Raw genomic sequence first — 24,164 nt, forward strand, 5'->3', positions numbered from 1 at the left:
CATTTCCCACATTCTGGAAACATTCTTGTGGTGTACTTTAACATGTATGATAAAATGGCAGTATGTTTCTACCACCCTACTCTTTGTTTTTATTTTTATTTTATTAAAAAAAATTTTTTTTGAAACAGAGTCTCACTCTGCTGGCCAGGCTGGAGTACAGTGGCTTGATCTCAGCTCACTCTAACCGCTGCCTCCCGGGTTCAAGTGATTCTCCTGCCTAAGCAGGAGCTGGGATTACAGGCGCCGGCCACCACGCCTGGCTAACTCTTGTATTTTTAGTAGAGATGGGATTTCACCGTGTTGGCCAGGCTGGTTTCGAACTCCTGACCTCAAGTAATCTGCCTGCTTTGGCCTCCCAAAGTGCTGGGATTACAGGTGTGAGCCACTGCACCTGGCCCCTACTCTTTGTTTTTATTTAATTCATTTATTTTATATTCATTTTTCTCTCTTCTTTTGGATCAATGAAATATTTTTCATTTTTTTGGCATCTAATGTATTACATTTCCAAATTCATTTAGAGGTTACTCTAGAGATTACAACATGCATCCTTGACTTATTTCATTTTTTTTCCACTTTTCCAACAGCTAGAGCCTTTAATATACTTTATCGCCCTCTCTGTCTTTTGTGTTACCATTTTGTGATGAACTCATGAATTTTAACATATTTCATGTGTTTTAATCCATTATAGTTTTTTGTTCCTTTTGATATTCAGTTTATTTTCAGAATAACTTTGTATACTTTTAAACATCAAAATTAGGGCTATATTGTAAATATGACAGTTGACAGATTTTCAGTCTTTTTCATTTAATAAGGGTGTACTCCTTCGCACCATCCTTACCTCACCTCTTACATCTATTCTGTTGCCACTCCCTGTCTGCTCTATCTCCCTTAAGATACTTTTCTTCCTCCCTGCCACTCCCATCCTGGCTCAGGCACCCATCAACTCTTGGCTGGCAGTCTCAACTAAGCTACTGTAGTAACTCCTACTGCATTCTCTGCTTTTTCCTCTGGCCTTCCTCCATGTTACTCTCCTACCTAAAGTATAGTAGTGGCCTGCAGTCTCACTGAAAATACCACTGCCTACAAATTCTTATGTAAGCTGGCTCTGTCTGTCTCTGCAGGGTCATCTTTGCCATTCTGTTTCTTACTCTAGCTTTAGTGTAGCTTCTCAAGCCTTTCAAATCCCTTCCTGCTTCAGGTCCTTTGCACATGCCACTCTCTGTCTGGAATGCACACCACCTGCCCCTATTGCCTGACTAAATCCTCTTCAGGTTTCAACTTGTGTTAAAACCCGAGAGAGGCCTTCTCTGAACTTCCAACTTAATGAAGTCATCTTGTATCATCTTACAATAGTCTACTTTTCTGTGATAGCACTTTGTTGTATTTATATATTTATCTATATGTATTTCGTATGCAGCATCTATCTTCCTTACTAAACTGTAAGATTGATGAGGACAGGGATAGTGTCGGTCTTGCTTCTCTCTCTGGTGCCCAAGGAGTATTTGATATATAATAATTAATAAATAGTTGAGTGAATAAATAGATGAAAATGTTTGTCATGTTTCTTGAAGAAGAAAACTATATGCTATGGGAAAAGATTTTGATTTATTTCATGAGGTAGAATTGAGGAATGATTCATAGTAAAGCCTGGTCTAGACTGGTAAGTCTTGAAATTATTTTTTAAATTAGGAAATATATCATTTTTATAAAGAAGCGTATGTGTGTGTATAATGTATGTTTATATATAGGCCACATATACATTTTAAAGAATAGTTTAAAAAATCCATATGCCCAACACCTATAAAAAAATGGAACATTAACAATAACTTTGAAACCCTCTGTGTACTTCTTTGCAATTTAATTTTCCTCTCAATCTCATCCTTTGCCCAGGAGGTAATCACTGTCTTCCATTTTGTGTGTCAATACTATCTTTTCTTTGTAGTTATACATACATATGCATGTGTATTTCTAGACATTTACTTAGTTCTGCATGTTTATGGCTTTTATATAGATGAAATCACATACATGTATTCTTCTAAACTTGCTATTATCATTAAAGGTTATATTAATATTTTTGAGAATTGGCCATTTCTTTGTAGCGTGGTTCATTCATTGTTATCATTTTGTAGTATACCATTGTAGGAATATACTGCAGTTTGTTTTTCTATTCTTCTATGGTGTGTCTAGTTTTTGGCTTGTAGACAGTGCTGCTACAAACTATCTCCTGGCCCACATGGGCAAAATTCTCTCTGGGGTATCCTTTTGGGAGCAGAATTGCTGGCCATAGGGCATGTGCATCTTCAGATTTCCTAGGTAGTGCCAAATTGTTTCTAAAGTGGTGGTAAGTTAGTTACATTAGTAGAGGTTTATTTTTTTTACGTGTGTGAGACAGAGTCTTGCTCTGTTACCCAGGCTGGAGTGTAGTGGCACGATCTTGGCTCACTGCAACCTCTGAGACAATTCTCCTGTCTCAGCCTCTGGAGTAGCCAGGATTACAGGTGCGTACCACCACGCCCGGCTAATTTTTGTATTTTTAGTAGAGATGAGGTCTTACCATGTTGGTCAGGCTGGTCCTGAACACCTGACCTCAGGTGATCTGCCCACCTCAGCCTCACAAAGTGCTGGGATTACATACGTGAGCCACAGCATGCAGTCACATTAATAGAGTTTCTAATGTTGACCCCACTTTGTATTTTTGTAATAAAGTGAATTGGGGCTTTATCTTTTATATACATCGTCAGATTGTGAGATCTAAGATTTTTAGGGTTTTTTGTCACTATGCTTATTGCTGAGATTGGCTTGAACTTTTTCTTTCTCTACTGTACTTGTCTGGTTTTGCTATCAACATTCTTGTAAAATTAGTTCTCTCTTTTCTTTGGAAGAGCTTCTATAAGTTTTTATCTATCTGTTCTTTGAATGTTTGATAGAACTGATGACCTATTTTTGCATATCTGAAATATATAGTTCAGTTTGGCTTGTTTTTGATATTTTGATACATATAAATATGTATCCTTTGTGTTTTGCCTTTTGCTCCTCAGTATCCTTTGTGAGATACATTTGTGTTGTTGCATGATGCTTTAGTTTATTCATTTTTATTGCTGTATGGTATTCTATTGCATGAATATGCCACAGTTTACTAATTCATTTTGCTGTTGATGGATATTTGGCTGTTGCCAGTTTGGGGCAATATGAACAATGCAGCTATAAGCATTTTAATACATTTACTCTAGTGCACCTGAACCCAGTTTCTCTAGGATATGCACATCAAGTAAATTTGTTAGGTCATATGGTATGCTTTTCATTAACATCATTAGAAAGTGTCAAATTCCCAAAATGGTTATACCACTTTACACACTGAGTATATGAGTGAGTGCTTTCATTTCTCTACATCATCTATCCCTGCTATTCTCATGTCTTCACTTTTGCTAATCTAGTGGCTTTGTACAGTATTCTTTTATTCAGTAAATATTTGGGTTTTTTTTCCACATTTGCTTTGTAAAAGCCTGAGGCACTGAGGGTACAGTGAGAGCCCTGCCTTTCTGGAACTTCCAGCATGGAGACAGACTTTAATGACAAAATGAATAATTTAAGTAATTATAATTGCAAGAAGAAGAATTATAATTGCAAGAAGTAATTATAATTGAAGAAGAAGAACAGATTACTTCATGAGTTTATGATATGGAAACCAGAACAAGGGGGCTTCAGTTCCTGCATTTGTAGCCAGAAAACCTGCACCAGACTCTACAGTAACACTGTTGCTAAATCCATCTTTACTCTATGTGGATTTTCAGGAAGACTCAGAAGATGGGCTCAGACACATCTGTAGTTGTTGTTGTTGTTGTTGTTTTTCTATGAAAAGGTCAGCTGACCCTAATAAATACAAATATTGCATTGTCAAGTATTTATATTGCAAAGCTTTTACCCAGCTTGTTATTTCCTGGAGGGTTATCTTGAGTGGGAAGCCTGTGCCCAAAAATGCCTTTGAAAATTTTGGATGATACTGTAGTATTTGTTATAATGAGATTCCAACTGTTTATACTTGCTTTGTAGAAGTAGATGAGTGTGCAGGTATGTCTTTCTGGAAAATGGGGCAATCTGAAAAACCTGCTTTTCTTCCCCCTGAAATGATGAGATGATTTCAGGTAAGAGTGTTTTTTCTCTGGAATTACTTGGATAATTACCTCCATTTTCTTAGATCCTTCAACTGGATGGGATCCTAGCAGTCATTTAATCTTTTTTTTCTACCAGTGCTGAGTCCCTTCTGTGATAGCCTAGCCAGTTTGGTCAACAGCATCTGATGGACCCCGTCCAGAGGCAGGGAATCAATCTCCCAAGGCGTTGCATTCCATTTTTAGAAAGCTCTAATTGTTAGAAAGCCCTGTACTTTCTAAGAAAACACAGAGCCTGCAGGCTTTTTCTGTTACTATAAAGTGTTGAGGACTTAGTGTGCAAGAAGACCAAATGGGAAAGATTTCCTTCACCTGGATGAAAAACAAGGCGCCTCTTTTGAGTAACATCCTTTGCCTAGGGCAGACGGCCTTTAGATGGTGCTTCAGTCAGAATTGCCAAGACCCATGTTTGTGAAGTCTCACTGTAGGATTAAATGGCACTAGATCCTGAGCAGCAAATTAGCCCCTGGGGGCACCTTGCCATTGTCGCTGCCTCAGCTGCTAGTTCCTTCAATCCTGGAAAACCTTTTTGCCAGCCTTCATGCTTTCAGAAAACAATGATTTTCTTTTTCTTTTTTTTTTCCCCGGGTCTCACCCTTTGTAAATGTTGCTTATGATTGCAGTGCAAATGTCAACTGAGGGATTTATGGAGACAAACAGTTTCCTTCTGCAATAGACTTGGAGAGACTATTTTAAGGGGTAATTCATTGTTAACTTTTCCAGGTAACCTTGATAAAGGCACTTAAGAATTGGGGCTTGGGGATTTTCCACTGTAGCCTTGCATGCTCCCTTGGTTATTCTTTTGTTTGGTTCGTAAGATTTGTTAGCCCAGTTGGAGCTTAATTTTGCTGCTGTTTATTTTAATTTTCCCTCTTTCCATTTAAGCTGAGCTTTTGCTCTACAAATCTCTGGTTTTTCCGTGCTTCTCAGTGGCTTTAACATGTTTGTATCTGTTACTGGAGCCAAAAGGTTGTTTTAAGAACTGCTTTATTAAGTACCAATTTTACAGCTCCTCATTGCTTTGTTTGCAGAGGTTCAAATTGATTCAGTAGAGCTTTTGAGGCTTTCGCAGATAGGAGTAGGGCTGGGTAGTGGAGGGAGGTGTGATACTCGGTGGAGATTCTGAGTCCCAGAGATTCATTCAAATTGGTTGTAGTTGCACTTTTCCAAAGCCCACCATTGGGTACCTTTTAAAGCCAGCGCATTTTCGGCTCATGATTGAACAGTGCAGAACAGCCACCTCATCACCTTTTCTACTAAGCCCAAGAAAGGAATATGGGGATTTAGAAGCTGACTTTATTTATTTATTTATTTAGAGTTAGAGTCTGTCTCTGTTGCCGAGGCTGGAATACAGTGGTGCACACCACCATGCCTGGCTATTCAATAAGATTTTTTTTTTGAGATGGAGTCTCACTCTGTCACCCAGGCTGGAGTGTGGTGGCGTGATCTTGGCTTACTGCAACCTCCGCTTCCCGGGTTCAAGCGCTTTTGCTGCCTCAGCCTCCCGAATAGCTGGAATTATAGGCACCTGCCACATGCCTGGTTAATTTTTGTATTTTTTAGTAGAGACAGGGTTTCACCATGTTGGCCAGGCTGGTCTTAAACTCCCGACCTCAGATGATCTGCCCACCTGAGCCTTCCAAAGTGCTGGGATTACAGGCGTTTTTGTAGAGTCTGGGCCTCACTATGTTGCCCAGCCTGGTCTTGAACTCCTGGCCTTAAGTAATTCTCCCACCTTAGCCCTCCAAAGCACTGGGATTATAGGCGTGAGCCACTACTGTGCCTGGCCTGAATATGATTTTAATTACTTAAGGATTTAGCAAAGCTCATGATTTATATGTATACCCTATATGTAATCTGTTTTACTAACTGATTTGTAGTTAATTACTTTAAAAAGAATATTAAGTGAGGTCTCTTTATGCTTTTAAACTAAGAGTTTTTGAGAGACCTCCATGCTCAAAATTGAGGGAGAAGAAAGGAGAATAAGATATAGCTTGTACTTGCTAAGAGTATTGGAGTCTTTTAGTGATAGATGTTTCCTTGGAGACAAGCTGTATTTTCAGTTAGACCAGAATGAGATCCTTGTGTGTGGGAAGAAAATGGTTTTCTTTTGTGGCAGCTTTCTTAGAAGAGAGAGAAGCAAAAAAAACCCAACAACAACAAAAAAACCCCACAGAACCCCCAAACCAACACCCTTCCTCCACACCCCACCCCAAAAAAACCACATTATTTGATCATTAATTGCTTTTGACTGTGTCAGTCTGGGGCAAGGAGAGAGAAAAATCCAAACGGAAAGGTTTTGCACCATGTTTTGATAGCCCCTGCAGGGGTGATTCCTCTGAGCAGTGCTTTCACACACTCTAATTCTAGTAGCAGTTTGCATTTGGAATTGAGAGAGGTACAGTGACTTTTTTCAGTTAATGAATTACATTTGTTCCATTTCTCCTTCTCTCCAAAACGATTAAGTTCAGAAAAAGATTTGCATCCAACAGGACAAAATGTTTTTGTTTTTATTACCTTCTTCGTATAAGAGTTTAAGTAGAATGAGATCCTAGTTATCTAATTTATTTATGGTTTCAGTTGGCTATAATCCTCTTATTTCAGAGAAGGGCCATTTAGGTTAAGAAAAAAGTTCTGCTAATTAAGGAACATACTGTGGATTATTTTTAAAAATTAGAAACAGAAATGAATAAAAAATCATAATTCTGCCACTCAGATGCCACTGTTGTCATTTAGATATCTTTCCATTTGTTCAGTCTTCTGTTCAGTTATTATTTATTTAGTAAATATTTATTTCCTATTAAATGCTGGGAATTATTTTAGGTACTAAGGATATAGCAGTTAAAGTAGAAAAATGGTCCCTTTTGTTTACTAGCATACAGATATAAAGCTATAAATTTCCCTTTAAGCACTGGTTTAGCTGCATGCTACAAATTTTGATGGTATGTTTTCTTTGGCATTAGTTCAAAATATTTTCTAATTTCTCCTGTGATCTTTTTTATTTGATCCATACACTAATTAGAAGTATGCTGTTTAATTTCCAAATATTTGAGATTTTCTTATATATCCTAATAGTATTGATTTCTAATTTTGTTGTAGTTAGGGAATATATTCTGTATGATTTCAGTTTTAAATTTATTGAGATATGTCTTATGTCCTTCCACATGGTCTGTCCTGGTAAATGTACCATCTGCCCTTGAAAACAGGATCTCTCAGCCAGGCACGGTCGCTCATGCCTATAATCCTAGCACTTTGGGAGGCTGAGGCGAGCGGATCACCTGAGGTTGGGAGTTTGAGACCAGCCTAGCCAACATGGTGAAACCCAGTCTCTACTAAAAATACAAAAATTAGACAGGTGTGGTGGCGCCTGCCTGTAATTCCAGCTAGTTGGGAGGCTGAGGCACAAGAATCACTTGAACTCAGGAGGTGGAGGTTGTAGTGAGCTGAGATTGCACCACTGCACTCCAGCCTGGGTGACAAAGCGAGACTCCCTCAAAGAAGAAGGAAAGAAAGAAAGGAAGGAAGGAAGGAAGGAAAGAAAGAAAGAAATACAAGATCTCTTAGTGTCAGAACTATTGACATTTTGGATCAGATAATTCTTTGTTGTTGGGGACAGCCCTGTGCATTATAGGATGTTAAGCAGCATCTCTGGCTTCTACCTGCTAGATGTCAGTAGCATCTCCCAAGATACAACATTGAAAAATGTTTCCAGACATTGTCAGATGTCTCCTGGAAGCCAAATTTCCCCTGTTGAGAACTACTGAGTTGAAAAGAATATTTGGCAGTTGTTGGGTGTAGCATTCTATAATTGTTAGTTAGATATGTTGATTGATAAAGTTATTCAGATCCTTTATGTCTTAGTTGACTTTCCCCCTACTAGCTTTTCTACCAGTTGCTGAGAAAGGAGCATTAAAATATTTTTGTGGGATTGTCCTGTTTCTCCTTTTAATTCTGTCAATTTTTGTTTTATGAATTTTTTGACTTTTTGAAAACAACTTTAGTGAGGTATAATTTACGTGCCATAAACCTATCCAGTTAGTGATTTTTTTTTCTTTAATTTGCTGAGTTGTGTAACCAGTACTGTAACCTAGTTTTAGAAAATTTTCATCACACCAGTAAGATCCCTCATAACTGGCAGTTAATTCCTGTTTTATTTGAGGTCACTACTAATCTACTTTTTGTCTTTAGAGATTTGCCTTTTCTGGATGTTTCATGTAAATGGAATCATACAATATGTGGTCTTTTATGTATGACTTCCTTCACTTACATAACGTTTTTGGGATTCATTGGTGGTGTAGCATGTATCAGGAGTTTATTCCCTTTTGTTGGTGAAATAGTGTTCCAGCTTCATATGTTTTTGAGGCTCTATTATGGGGGCTCTCCATATTTGACTGTTGTGTTTTTCTGATAAGTTGACATTCTTATCATTAGGAAATGTCCTCTTTTATTTCTCTGAATAACTTTATCTTAAAATCTATTTTATCTGACATTAGCCCTCTACAAACTTATGCTAACTCTTTGCATAGTATGTTGTTTTTCCAACCATTTACTTTCAACCTGTGTCTTTATATATAAAGTTTAGCTCTTGCGGATGGTATAGAAATTGGTCTTGCCTTAAAAAAACAAATCCTTCCTTCAATTTTTGTCTCTTACTTGTAATTATTAGTCCATTAATGTTTATGGTAATTATTGATATAGTTGGGTTTGGAGCTGCCATTTCATTTGTTTTCTATTTATTTCCTCTATTTTTTGTTCTTCTGTTCCTCTTCTGTATTTTCTTTTTGAATTATTTTTTGAACATATTTTTATTCTTTTTGAATGTATTTTTATAATTCCATTTTAATTTTCCTCTTGATCATTTCTGAGTACATTTTCGCATGCCTGTGTGTATTTTTAGTGATTTTGCTAGAGATTACAATAGATATTCTTCACTTTTCACAGTATCCTTACACATAATAATGATACTATTTCACATAAAATATAGAAAGCATATAAATATATAGGTGTATATTCCCTCTGCTCCCACTCTACCTTGTTCTTTATGCTGTAGTTGTTAGATATATTACATTTATGTAGAATATAAATCCCGCAGGACAGTGTTATGCCTTTTCCTTTAAAGAGGTGTGAATATTATACAAAAATCAAGAGGAAAAAAGTATTTTGTATTTGCACAAATATTTATCATTATTGATGCATTTTATTCTTAAGGATCTGGATTTCAAACTGGTGTCATTTCTCTGGCTTGAAGAATTTCCTTTCACCTTTCTTGTGATTCAGGTCTCTTATATCAATGAATTCTCTTCATTTTGCCTTCATTCTTGAATGATCTGTTTGTGGCATATAGGAATTCCAGGCTAATTATTTTTTTTCTTTCAGCACATGAAAGATGCTTCACTGTCTTCTGGCCTCCATAGTTTCTGATGAGAGGTCAGCTGCCAATTGGATCATCCCATTGTCTTTTTTTTTGGTAGATGTTTCAGATTTGCTTTTTATTTTTGGTTTTCAACAGTTTGGCTGTGAGGCACCTTGGCTTACCTTCTTTGTATTTATCCTGCTTGGTGTTGGTTGAGTATCTTGAATCTATTAATGGATGTCTTTCACCAAATTTGGGAAATATTCAGCCTTTATTTTCTCAAATAGTTCTACTGCCCTATTCTCCCTTTTCTCCCCTTCTAGGACTCTGATTATATGTACAGTATTAGCTAAAAGATTCCTGAGTATCTGTTAATTTTTACTTCAATCTTTTTTCTTTAGTCCTCATTGGATAATTTCCATTGATCTGTCTTCATATTCACTTGTTTTTTCCTCTGTCACCTCCACTTTGCTGTTAAATTCATTCAATGTATTGTGTTTTTCAGTTCCGGAATTTCTATTTGATTCTTTTTTATTGTTTCTGTTTCTTTACTGGGGTTTCACGTTTTTTGATGCATTGTGAGTATATTTTATTTTACTGATGATAGTTATAATGGCTTCTTTAAAATCCTTGTCTGCTAATTCCAACATCTGGGTCATCCCAGGATTGGTCTCAGTTTATTTTCTTTTAACAGTGTCTTAGGTAAGACATTTGTCACATAGTATAACTGTAGATCTTATTCAGAACATTGAGAATATTAAGTGGCAGAGACTCTGGATTCTGTTAGTTTTCTTTTTTTTTTTTTTTTTTTTTGAGATGGAGTCTTGCTCTGTCGCCCAGGCTAGAGTACAGTGGCGAGATCTCGGCTTACTGCAACCTCCGCCTCCTGGGTTCAAGTGATTCCCCTGCCTCAGCCTCCCAAGTAGCTGGGATTACAGGTGCCCACCACCACACCCAGCTAATTTTTGTATTTTTAGTAGAGATGGGGTTTCACCATCTTGGCCAGGCTGGTCTTGAACTCCTGACCTCAAGTGATCCACCTGCCTCAGTCTCCCAAAGTGCTGGGATTACAGGTGTGAGTCACCACACCTGGTCGGATTCTGTTAGTTTTCTTTAATGCATATTGAGTTTCTTTAGTTTTAACAGGCACTTATCTTGGTTGGACCCAAATTATTCACTATGTTTCTTGGGTGACAGCTTGAATCTTGGGTGGCAGCCATTTTGTTAATAGCCAAGTTGCTTTGTGTGTATTCCATGCATGGGTGGATCAGGGGTCAGCCACATGTGGGCAGAGTTGTAGATACCCTCTTTCCTTTCTTTCCAGTGGGCATGGTTTCCCAGATTTAGTCTTCTGGCTTGCAGACCGGAAAGACTGCATTTCCCCCTCAGCACCCCAAGCTAAAGGCCATGAAACCATGAACTCGTTGTGTACAGCTCTCCTCCTCCAAGTGTGGACTCCCCATGTGCTTGCTTGTGTTCACTCTCCAGTACCTTCAGGTAGCTGCTTTTAGTTTTTGGTTATGTGAGTTTATAGTTTCTAGTTTTCTGGAGGAGTATTGGTGTGCTGGGATCTTAGTTACTATGGAAGCCAGTCTTTTGGACTTTCATTTTAGTGAGGGGGAGACAGACAGTAAACATAAAAATAAAACATATAAAAGGATAAGTGGTTGTATCAGTTACCTATTGCTTTGTCACAAACTACCCCAAAACTCTGAGCCTTAAACTATCATTTGTTATTATAACTCATGCAATAGTGGATTGGCTTGTGGTCGACTAGTCTAGGCTGGACTCAGCTAAACTTGTGTGTTTGTAGTTCAGCTAGCCCACTCACGTGTCTGCAAGATCACTAGGGGTTTTACTCTAGATTGGGCTTGGCTGGAATGCCTTGGTTAGGACAGCTTTTCTCCATGGATCTCTCCTCTTCCTGGGAACAGCAGGCTAGCCTGGGGTTATCCTTCTTACAGTGATGCAAGAGAGCAGTTTCACAAATGCTTGTTCTGGCCTCTGCTGGTGGTAACCTGCCTTCTAGCATCCCACTGGCCAAGGCAAGTCACATGGTCACACTCAGACTTAAGGGTGGCAAAACATAATCACCTCTTGATGAGAGTATCTGTGAAGCCATATGACAAAGAAGCCAGTAGAGGCAATGGTGAGGATTTGGGGCTACTAATGCATTCTACCATGGTAGAAATAAATGTCATTAAAAAATTAAAACAGGATCGTAGAGAATGCCAAGGGAGGGGATGCATGTGTGTAAGTATAAAGATGCCTTTTTTATACAAAATTGGGATTAACTTATATGTAGTTGTATAACCTACTTTTTCAATAAGGGTGATAACCACAATGTAGAAAGCCATTCCCAACTTTTTGACCATTTTAGGCCACTTAAAATGTTTTATCCCTTCCTAATTTATTGAGTCCTTACTTTTTAAAGCACTTCACATGTATTATCTCATTTCCTCCTTACAACAGCCTTATGAGATAGACACTCTTGTTGTCCCCGCTTCACAGATGAGGAAACAGAGGCTGAGTAGCTGGCCTAAAGCCATCGACTTTATAAACTGCAGAGACAGGATATGGATCTGGGCAGTAACCATTCTTGTGTCTCAGTATCCATTCCTGTGTGTACTTTTTTTTTTGAGACAGGGTCTCGCTGTGTCACCCAAGCTGGAGTCAATGGCACAATCTCAGCTCACTGCAAGCTCTGCCTCACAGCTTCAAGCAATTCTCCTGCCTCAGCCTCCGAAGTAGCTGGGATTTTTACAGGCATGTGCTACCATGCCTGGCTAATTTTTTGTAGTTTTAGTAGAGATGGGGTTTCACCATGTTGGCCAGGCTGGTCTTGAACTCCTGACCTCAAGTGATCCACCTGCCTCAGTCTCCCAAAGTGCCATGATTACAGGTGTGAGCCACCACGACTGGCCCCCATGTGTACTTCTAAAAGTATAAAAAAGTGTATTCACATCTCTGAATATTTCTTCAGATAACTTCTGGAATTTTGGGTCATAGGGTAGTTGTCACACTTTAAAAAGAATGTTGTTTTCATTTTGCTGCTAAATGACTGAGCACCTGAAGGTTGTTGCCAACTGTTTCTGCTACTCCGGGAACAAGACAGTAAAACCCCAGGGTTGTCAGTGAATTACTGGGAAGTAAGCACTTATTCAGTGAGCTTTGAGATATATGAGATCTAGAATTAGTGTGGAGTGAGTTGTTGAAGGCTGAGAGACAGCTGGGGTCACTGAACCGGCTCAGCTGAGAGCTGCCCACGGTATGGCGGGCCTGTGTGAGCCCAGGCTACAGGCCAGCCCCAGGTCTGGTCATTGTCATGGACAGCACAGGGCTCTGCATGTGATGACCACTTCCTGGCCACAGGACAGCTTTGTGTGTGGTCAGTGCGATTCTCCAGCCCATTGCCTGTCAGGCACCCTGGCCCACCATACAGTTTGAATGATGGGGCAAGGGAGAAAGGGAGTGATTTCAAGGGACTGGCAAAAAGTGGAAACGACTCAACAAGGGATGGTCATCTGGGTGGTAGATTTTATAAGTCTCTTGTCCTTTTTCCATTTCCATTTTTATTACTCTGCAATCTGGGCTATATGGATATTTAATACTCCCTACTTTGAAACGATGGGAAAAATGAATGGAGAGGAAGAGAAATCTGGTTGAGTTTTAACTATTAAAAGCTGTGAGTCAAAACTGGGATAGGGATGAGGTTAAATTGAGAATTTGGGATTTTCTCTAGATTGGGTTGTTTTTGAGGTAACTGGGTGCCAATGAGTATACATGTCCAGGCAGGACTAACTGCAGTTGTGGTTTTTATTGCAGTCAGTGATTACCTATACATGTTCAAAGTTTTATCTACTACATATTTCATGCCTAATATATTGTTTCCTTTTTTTGTTTCAGGTTAGTAGCAAAGATGAAGATTTTCTTGACCTTTCTGTTGATGTGGAGCAGAATACATCCATTACCCACTGTCTAAGGTAACCTTATGAACTCTGAGGTGGTTTGAGCTTTTGATCAGGCTTCTAACTAAGTGGGAGAGAAAATCCTGTATTTCTTCAGGACATAATCTTCCCTTCTCTTAAACCAATATGATCCTATTATTTTCTATCTCTCCTTTCCCAAGAGAGATTATGTGGTCTGGAGAAGAGTCCCACTGAAAAAAAAGAGCATAAAATGGAAGTCATTAGTCGTTAAATTTAAAAATAAAGTGTTAATCTTTAATGCAGATGTAGGCTTTGGCCTTCATCAATCAGTGTTTCTCTTTCTTACACACACACACACACACACACACAGTCTCTCTCTCTCATACAATTAAGTTAATAAGGGCTATAGATGCCTACCATTACTCTTTTTCTAAGATAATCTATTTTATTATTTTAAATATTATGCACTTTGGGCTGAGAACTAATGAGGGAGTTGCTTGTTCCTCCATCTTCTAAGCATTCAGTGGAGATCATGCAGGGAAAGAAATTCTTTCTCATGAGGGTGGAGAGAAGATAAGGAGCCCTGAGGATAACAATAATGCTTGCCCAGGATTACTGTAGACATTTTTATTGACTTGTGCATTGAAAATGTGCTCAGAGTTGCTGTAAAGACATAATTCCCTTTGAGCCCTCACTCCCTTCTGCCTTTCTTCCTTTCAACAAGAGGCCATGAGTGCTTATAATTTGCCTGGTTTTGTTGTAGACACTGGGGATAGAGGAGTGAACCTGACGAGGGCTGTGCTTTCACAGCACTTACATTCTAGTGGGAATGCACAGACAACGATCAGTGCTTTGAAGGAAATAAAACAAGTTTAGAGAGTGGCTGGTAGTGGAGGTGCCTGTGTAGACCAAGTGGTCAGCATGGGCCTCCCCAAGGCTTGGGGTGTTCCAGCAGGGTGTCAGAGACATTGTTACAGTATCATAATTTTTATGAGTAAGGGCCAGATGACAGAACTTTTATTTCAGGAGCTCAGGTTACTTGGAACCTTTTAGAAGAATAGATTAAAAGGATTTGGCTGTGGTGGTTGCAGTTAGAAGGCCGTCTTTCAGGGCAAAGGCACCAACAACAGCTTGGAAGAGCTTCTTGGTTCATCTGAGTGTAATGTATTGTGTGAGCTGGGGGCTGATTTTGTTCCCATTTCCCAGGGCTCTGAGAGTTCCCCACCCTGGCACTGATAGTTTCCTGAGTGCTTCTTATTGGTTTGGCATTTCTGCTTGTGTCCAGGAGTCTAGGACAAGTTTGCAATTTCTTTGTTTGCAAAGAGTTTTATAGGCCATGATGGCCTTTTTTTCCTTCTGAATGCTTCTGTTTATGGAACGAGTTTCTGTATTAGTCCATTCTCAGACTGCTATAAAGACATACCTGAGACTGGGTAATTTATGGAGAAAAAAGGTTTGATTGACTCACAGTTCTGCAGGCTGTACAGGAGGCATGGTTAGGGAGGTCTCAGGAAACTTACAATCATAGTGGAAGCGAAGGGGGAGTAGCCACAGGAGAGAGAGAGCAAAGGGGGAAGCGCTACACACTTTTAAACCCCCAGATCTCATGAGAACTCACTATCTTGAGAACAGCAAGGGGGAAATCTGCCCTCATGATCCAGTCACTTCCTACCAGATACCTCCCCCAACATTGGAGATTACAATTCAACATGAGATTTGGTTGGGGACACAGAGCCAAACCATGTTATTCCTCCTCTGTTCCCTCCCAAATCTCATGTCCTTCTCACATTTCAAAACCAATCATGTCTTCCCAGCAGTCCCCCAAAGTCTTAACTCATTCCAGCATTAACTCAAAAGTCCAAGGCCAAAGTCTCATTGGAGACAAAGCAAGTTCTTTCTGTCTCTGAGCTTGTAAAATAAAAAACAAGTTCGCTACTTCCAAGATACAATGGGAGGTACAGGCATTGAGTAAGTGCTCTCATTCCAAATGGGAGAAATTGACCAAAACAAAGGGGCTACAGGCCCAATGCAGGTCTGAGACCCAGCAGGGCAGTTATTAAATCTTAAAGCTCCAAAATAATCTCCTTTGACTCCATGTCTCACATCCGGGGCACACTGACACAAGTGGTGGGCTCCCAAGGCCTCAAGCAGCTTCACCCTTGTGGCTCTGGAGGGTACAGCCCTTGTAGCTGCTTTCACAGGCTGGCATTGAGTGCCTGTAGCTTTTCCAGGTGGACAGGGTGGGCTGTTGGTGGATCTACCATTCTGGGGTCTGAAGGGCAGTGGCCTTCCTCTCACAGCTCCACTAGGCAGTGCCCCAGTGGGGACTCTGTTTGGGAGTTTCAACCCCATATTTCCCCTCCGCACTGCCCTAGTAGAGGCTCTCCATGAGGGCTCCGCCCCTGCAGCAGACTTCTGTCTGGAAAGCCAGACATTTCCATACATTCTCTGAAATCTAGGTGGAGGCTCCCAAACTTCAGCTTTTGCCTTCTGCACACCCGCAGGCCCAACACCACATGGAAGCTGCCAAGGCTTGGGGCTTGCACCCTCTGAAGCAACAGCCCAAGCTGTACCTTGGTGCCTTTTAGCCATAGCTGGAGCTGGAGTGGCTGGGATGTAGGATGCCATGTCCTGAGGCTGCATGGTGCAGTGGAGGCCCTAGGTCTGGCCCATGAAATCATTTTTCCCTCTGTGAGAGAACATTTTAAATGGTTTGTTTTCAAGGCGTAATAAATCTAAGTACTGTCAGCCAGCCTGTGGATGTGACAAACTGCATGGCTCATGCACCTAGAAAGTCACGATAAGTGAACAGGATGTAGAGGAGGGGTCAGCACATAAAAGGGAAGAAAGTTTTGTTATTGGGAAATTGAAACTTAAGCAGGGAAGGGGACTGGGGTATGACCTTATGAGGGAATAATGAAACTTAGGCAATGTCCGGGAAGATTGTAACCCCATAGTATTCAACCAGTGAGGAACTGGGGGAGGGACTTGCATGCTAGGAGATAAATTACCTACTGAAATTACCTACTGTACCTGCCCCTGGTGTGCCTGCGTAACCAGACATCCAATATTGCCAGACCGCCATTAAAAGTCTTGTTTCCACTGTTCTTTGTGACTCTAAGCCCATTCTTTGGGTTTGTGGAAAACGTTAAGGGTGTACCACCATTAGTTGCTGATGAGGGAATGGGAGAAAGCCATTATATGCCCATTCCTGTCCTTGGTGAGAATTTGGAGTTAGGGAGGTTGGCTGCTTTCCCTCTTTTCCAGGAATTACTTGAACTGTTCAAAAGGGCAGGTGGCAGTGGCTGTAGATTTGAGATCAGCCAGGTAAAGTGTTAAGTGATTGGTGATAATTTCAACCTTTGGGAAACCTTGTTATAACAAATAGAATTGAGGTTTAGGTTTCCATAATTTTTTTTTTTCCTGGAGAAATGTGTATGTTGGTCATCCATACCTGGTGAAGGCAGGCTAGAGGCACTTGGAAATGTTCAGGCTAGGGTGGGTGAGTATGAAGTAGCCTCTGAATGCCTTTTAAACATATTCGACTCTGTCTTATTGCACTGTGCAGGATGATATCTCTGAAGTGCCTCCCCATCCCCTGTTTTACATCACACCTAATCTAGACCTTGACCAACTCGGCTATACCTGCCCTAACATGAGTGTGAGATGTCACCTCCACAGCAGAAAGAGAAGCCTGCCAGGTGTTGCCACTCACCACTCAGAGTTCTGCGATGGGAGAAGGACATGCGGGAGAAAGATGCAGGGAGCAAATAATGCCAGTGGAGTCGTTAGCTTTCTCTGTCTCTCAGACAAAAGATAAGGGAAGGGTGGGTTCTTGCTTGGCCCCTTTCCTGGTTTAATGTGGATTACATTTTTGACGATTTGTTTTTTAAACTAGAATTATGAATTTTCTTCTCTAATGTTATGTCTGCATATCTCTTCTGATATGTTTCTTTCATTTTGATAACTTTAAAAAATAAAAAATTAAGCTAAAATGGTGGGATTTGAATCTAAGATCTCTGCCACCTTCTTCCAGAAGGTTTTTAGTTGGTGACTGAACTTTTGTTCCAGAGAAATGATATAAATAGTGTTTGAATTCAGCATACAGGTCTGGAGAAGCTGTTAAGTTTGTATGGTAGCTGAGTTATAATTCTAATATTTCAAACCTCAGTGCTGTGTCTTAGGCAGAGTAAGCTATTTGTGTCATAGGCTAATACTGAGAAAGAAAGATGTTTTTTCCTTGTGAAAAGTTCAGGGGTGGCCTCAGGCAAAAACTTAAACTATGTGAAGTTTATCTTAATTATCCTTGCATGGCCTTTTTGGTTATTTTTGTCTTCCACTTGAGCGCCTTAGACCCTCCCCATGAGTCCTTCCCAGAATCTCCCCTTACTCCTCCAAATGCTCAGTGCTCTAAAACCACCACCTTCTCTTTCCTCTGTCTTCCTCTCATTTTAAATTCCCATTCTCCCAGTGCCGACGAGATCCCCAGGTTATTGGGAAGCATTGGAGCAATGGCTCTCTGCCCTGGCAGCACATTGGAATCACCCGGGAAGATTTAAGAACAACAATACCTGGGTTCCACCTGGAGAGATTCTGATATAATTGAATGGAGGGAGAGTGGCAGGTGGAGGGGTGTGGGATTGGGCATTGGGATTGTTTTTAAAGCTCTCAGATGATTCTAATGAGCAGCCAGGAGGGCAGGAGGAGAACCACTGCACTAGATTCTAGAACAAAGCTTCCCAACTGGTGAGCCAGGGAAAATGGATTAGATGTATTCATCTCCTCGGCTCCTGGGAGGCTGGGAGGGCCTGGCCGTGCCAGAGCCCCATGGCCAGCCATAGGAGCAGCCTCATCAGTATATCCTAGTTTCTTTCTCATGTAGTATTTCTGTGTGGATCATGACATGGAAATTATCGGGAAGCATTGCTGGAGGATTTTTAATATCAAGTTTGAATTATTGTGGTGAGTGAAAAAGATTTTAATTGAAAATGTATCAAAGATAGATATTAACTTGGACACGATAGCTGTGTTTACAAAAAATGATAGCTTTCCCATCCAAAAACAGTCTTTCTCCATTTTTTGAATTTTTAAAATAGTTGCATAAGGCTTTAGTGCCTTTTTTGTAAAAGTGTGCATTTCTTATTAGATTTGTTCCCAAAGTGTGTTTTCTTCTCTTTCTCTCCTTCCTTCCCTCTTTCCTTCCTTCCTTCCTGAGAACGAGGGAAAAAGTAGAACAAGGAGTTTGATCTATAACTGACTGTGAACCATTAATTGAGATAACTCACTACTTTTGGACCAGCCCTGTATTAGTCTATTCCCACATTGCTATAAATAAAAACCTGAGATTGGGTAATTTATAAAGAAAAGAGGTTTAATTGGCTCATTGTTCTGCAAGCTGTACAGCAAGCTTGGTGCTGGCATCTGCTTGGCTTCTGGGGAAGCCTCAGGAAACTTACAATTATGGCAGAAGGTGAAGGGGGAGCAGACGCATCACATAACTGGAACAGAAGCCAGGGGTTGGAGGAGGGGCTAAACACTTTTAAACGGCCAGATCTTACAAGAACTCTCCACGATGTATGGCGAGGACAGCACCATGATGGTGCTAAACCATTCATGAGAATTCTGCCCCCATGATCCAGTTACCTTCCACCAGGTCCTACCTCCAACATCGGGGACTACAATTGAATATGAGATTTGAGTGGGGACACAGATCCAAACTATATCAAGCCCCAAAGTGTATTTTTAAGTAATGTTTTATTGCTGCTCTGCCTCTTTTTAAAGCAATACAAAGAATTTTGTGTTTTTCTCCCAACCTCTGCTCCGTGCTTTGGTAGTTTATCCCAAGTGTTGGAAAGAGCAAGTGCCCCTCTTGTCTTTCTCATTGAAGAGTTTCCTATACCATTGTTGCCCACTTTTGTTCCAATAGGTATAGAACATTAACTGACAGCTGCTCTGCCTCAGCAGAGGTCTCGCCTGCTGGGGTCCTCGCCTTCTCCTAACTTACCTTCATTTTCTAATTCTCAACTCATGGGTGCCCTAAGAGCATTACTCTGTCAGCAAGCTTCTTTGTAAAATGGGTCTTTACATTAGGTATTAACTTCTGCTATATTTCCACCTGTCTGGGTCTACAAATCAAATAACTTTTTGGGGAAAATAAGAATGAGTAGGAATGAATGATTCCTTATTGCTGGCCTTTCTTTGGCTATTGTGACCCTTTAGCTTGGTAGTACAGCTTCTCTGCAGTAGACATTGGGAGGATATGAGGCTCCATCACACCCATACTCACTTCCCTGCCTCTGGCTCCCCGTTCCACTCCAGTCAATCCCATGCAGCCAAAACAAGATTCCACAGCACTTACTCAATTGAAGTATTCATTCAGCTAAGTATGAGTTTGTTTTATGCACCATGTACTTGAAATCTGAAAGTTTAGTACATTTGCATTCTAATGGCTTTCTTGCCTTTCATCCGTCTCCAATCCCCCCTCTGCCATGCTGTCAAAAGTGGAATTTCTAAAAAGCAGTACCTGATTATGTCTTTTCTTTGTTGAGACTGTTAGTTAGGGTTCATGCTGGCTTCTTGGTAGCATATTCCAGGCTGTGTGACTTGCTCCCTGATATGGTTTGGCTGTGTCTGCATCCAAATCTCATTGAATTGTAATAATTCCCACGTGTTAAAGGTGGGGCCGGGCGGAGATAATTGAATCATGGGAGCAGTTTTTCCCATACTGTTCTCGTGGTAGTGAATGAGTCTCACAAGATCTGATGGTTTTATAAATGGGAGTTTCCCTGCATCTGCTGTCTCTTTTCTCCTGCCATGTAAGACATGACTTTGCTCCTCCTTTGCCTTCTGCCATGATTGTGAGGCCTCCCCAGCTATGTGAAACTGTGAGTTCATTAAACCTCTTTTTCTTTATAAATTACCCAGTCTCAGGTGTGTCTTTATTAGCAGCATGAGAACAGACTAATACGCCACTGCTGCTGTTCCCTACTTCCAGGCCTCTGCACTGCAGTGTTCTCTCTCTGGAGTCATTGACTCTTATTCACTTGTTCACCTGGCACACTTTCCCTCTTTCTCTGTGCTTTCTCCTGGACTTTACACCTGCTTCTGTCTTGGTTGGTTCATTCATTCAACCAACAAATATTAATGCATTCCATTGTGTGTCGTGCTGGGGATATAGGAATGACAAGTGCACTGCCCACATAGAGGGGAGGCAAGTAATCAAATGAACAGAAGAATGGTTTCAGATGCTGGGAAGAAATAAGACAGCAATGTGATAGGGGCTGGGGCTGGAGCTGGATAGGCTTGGACAAAGTGGCCAGAGACGTTTTCTTCAAAGAGGGGATGTTTAGGTTGAGTGCTGAACAACCGGGTTAGCCAGCCATGGAAGCCTCTGGGAAGAAGCTCTCAGTGCTGAGAAAATAGCACCTGCAAACACCCTAAGATGAGAAGAGGATATCCCAGGGCCAGTGTGGCTGGAGCAGAGAGAAGGAGGCAGGGTGGATAAGTGCACTGGAAACTGCTGGAGGGTTTCAGCAGGGGAATCAAGTAATGCTTTCTGTTGAAGCTGCACTGATCATTTCATGTTGTCAGTGGTTCATTTGCATGCGTCTCTGTTAAAGTGTGAGCTGTATGAGGGCAGTTATTCTCTGTGGATCCCCAGAACCTAGCCCAGAGAACTGGCAGGAAACATTTGGGGACTTAATGAATGAAAGAATCCATGTTTTCTTTTGATGTGTTCTGTGTAAGTGGTAGAATCATTTAACACATTTTAAATAACATTTTCTGTTTAATAAAATCTGGCCATTATGGTACTAGGACACTATGAACAAGGAAATGCCCCAGAATTTTTCAAAACTGTAGGGTATTAGTCCAGATGTTCTTTTCAGCCTTTGAAGCAGTACCACAGAAATGTTAAGTAGAATCTCGATGGCTGGAAAAGAATGAAAAACCATGACATTTAAAAAATAAAAACCGTAAGTAGCAGAGTAGAACCTCATGATAAGGCAGATACACATATGACAAACACAATGGCTTTTGTTCTCCAAAGGGCAGGCAAAAGTTCATATCCTCTGGTGGGGGAGCAGTGGGGAGCAGGGGTTGGTGGGAGGTGGTCATCTGATTAATTCAGGATTTCTTTAGTTCACTAAGAGGGCAGTTTTGTATATGGTTTAAATGTCATTATCTTTACTTTCATGCTCTTTGAAAATATGGACTACCAGAGAAATACTATTTTTCATTAACTACACAATAATGTCACCTTGCATATTATGTGATTTGCTTTCTGGATCTAAGTTTTAGTGTTTATGGTGAACTTTTACTCAACAGTACTTTTCTATTATGATTTTAATTTCTAGCTTATAGGTATTCTCCATTAAATCGTGAGTTTTTTTTTCTAAATCCAGTTGGAAACCCTAATTTATATCTGCCTGTATCCCATTAAATAAAACTATATTTGAATCTCTCATGGTAAATTCATGATTTGATGAAAAGAACATGTCTACCACCATAATGGCACCCAGTCTTCTTATTTTTGTTTTTCATCCTGAAGTTTCTCTACCATCCTAGTCTTAAGTAGGATTTTTTTCTGATTACTTCTTCTTCCATTTTTACTTAAAAATTACCCTACAGGTTAATTGAGGGATTTAAAACATGGTATACCAAGTAGATTTGGACATTTTTTAACGATGGAAATATTTTCCTCTACAGAGACTTCAGCAACACAGAAACACTGTGTAGTGAACAAAAATATTATTGTGAAACATGCTGCAGCAAACAAGAAGCCCAGAAAAGGTAGGTAAAGATTTAGCTCAGGGTTATCTTTGTGTGGTGAGAAGGATCCCAACTGTGGGGCCCAGCAGGGTTGGCTTTGAATCAATCTCAGCTACCTGGGCTTGTAGCCGTGGAGCCTTGGGGAAGTCAGTTACCCTCCTCACCAGTGAAACTGGGATAAGAACACCGACCTTGGAGAGAACAACTTGGAGAGTTGTCTGTCCGATTGTTTACTTATTTGTTTATTCTTTCAGTCATTCAGCAAATATTTGTTGAGCCCTGCCATGTGCCAGATATTATGCTAAACAAGTAATGATTAAATATAATCACTATTCTCTTGAGATTAAAGGTAAATTATATAAAGTACTTAGCAGAGTATATAACACATAGTAGGCACCCAATATTATTTTTGTTTGTATTGCTTAAACATTAGGACCTCTTATTTAGAGACAGAGGTTTAAAAAATATATATCATTTCATAAGGACTCATGAGGAAATTATTAACACATCAGTTATAAGAATAGGTGATTAGAGGCTGGGCACAGTGGCACACACCTATAATCCCAGCATTTTGGGAGGCCGAGACAGGCCGATCATTTGAGGTCAGGAGTTTGAGACCAGCCTGGCCAACATGGTGAAACCCCGTCTCTACTAAAAATACAAAAATTAGCTGGGCGTGGTGGCAGGTGCCTATAATCCCACCTACTCAGGAGGCTGAGGCAGGAGAATCACTTAAGCCCAGGCTGCAGAGGTTACAGTGAGCTGAGATTGTACTACTGCACTCCAGCCTGGGTGACAGAGTGAGACTCTGTATCAAAAAAAGAAAAAAGAAAAACAGGTGATAAGAAAGTTAGAAAGTTATTGCACCACCTTTTCCGCACACTAGACGGTTACAGTTCTTGGAAAATCTGGAATAACCAGTTGTCCCCCATTAATCTGCTCCTAGAAGCCAGGAAAGTTGCCATTTCAGTCATCCTGCGAAGGCTTCCTGTGAGTTAAATCTATCTTGTCAGTGGTTCTGGAGTATTCAAGGCAGCTGGCAGATGCTCAATACTGCTGTCTAAAACCATCAGGGGTCTAGACCTGAGGTTAAGATCATTTCTCTGCCCAGCCTTCCCAGGCGTTCACTCCAAACATGTACACTTTTCTTTGCTGCAAAACTTACAGATGGTTAGTCACTGTAGCAGGCAGGCCTCAAGGAGGCAGGTAGATATCTTTTGTTAGTAAAGAAGGTCACTCATGTTTGTCCCCCATCCTTATAACCTCAGTCTGCCTAAGGCTGGCCTTGGGTCTTCCTTTGTGGCATTAAGACATTTTTTGTTCAGCCCTGGGGGGTTTATATGTTACAGTGTCATGTGTTCCCATAAAACATGGAGTTCCCCATACTTCTTATTTCTCTACTGTTGTTTTACTTGCTTATTTGTATGAACAGGGCTTTTCCTTAATAGATTCCTTAAAACTATTCTTCTAAAATTTGTCCTTTTCACATACTATGCATTAAAAATGTACACAAACTAAATGGCATTTACACTTAATTCAGTACATTCATGGAATGGGGGGCTGGAAGGTAACTGGAAGACTCTCTATTCTAGCAGTGTACTCTGCATAAACTGTTGCCTTTGTGACTTTTTACTGAGGAATGTTAATGGTTACCTAGTAAAAAAACTTTTCTATGTTTATATAAGTTTGGGAAGTCCAACATCAAACGACAGAACAATTCCTTTACTGCAGGATTTCTCAAAATCTTCAGTCTGGTAATGTATACATAGGATCTTCAAAGCAGAAAGTAGCATCATCCAAACTTACCTAGCCACAGAAACACCACATCTGTTAACATCTCCAGGGCTCTCCTGAGCCCAGTTTGTGAAATGTAGCCCTAAGCCAACCCCTGCATTTTATAAATAAGGAAACTGAGAGCTAGAGAAGGGAAGTGACTTGCCCAAG

The 24,164-nt window shown here is 40.4% G+C and overlaps 1 protein-coding gene across 4 annotated transcripts in view; it reads left to right on the forward strand.

Annotated features, from left to right (window-relative positions):
• USP46 (ubiquitin specific peptidase 46) overlaps nt 1-24,164 on the forward strand; it is a 67,719-nt gene that overhangs the window by 35,177 nt on the left and 8,378 nt on the right. For all 4 annotated transcript variants that reach the window (XM_024245670.3, NM_001135464.1, XM_054553424.2 and 1 more), the window contains 2 exon segments: nt 13,429-13,505; nt 22,158-22,241. In XM_024245670.3, the coding sequence (XP_024101438.1) occupies nt 13,429-13,505; nt 22,158-22,241 (161 nt within the window).

This window comes from Pongo abelii, chromosome 3 (genome assembly GCF_028885655.2).
Source record: "Pongo abelii isolate AG06213 chromosome 3, NHGRI_mPonAbe1-v2.0_pri, whole genome shotgun sequence".
Classification (NCBI taxonomy): Eukaryota; Metazoa; Chordata; class Mammalia; order Primates; family Hominidae; genus Pongo; species Pongo abelii.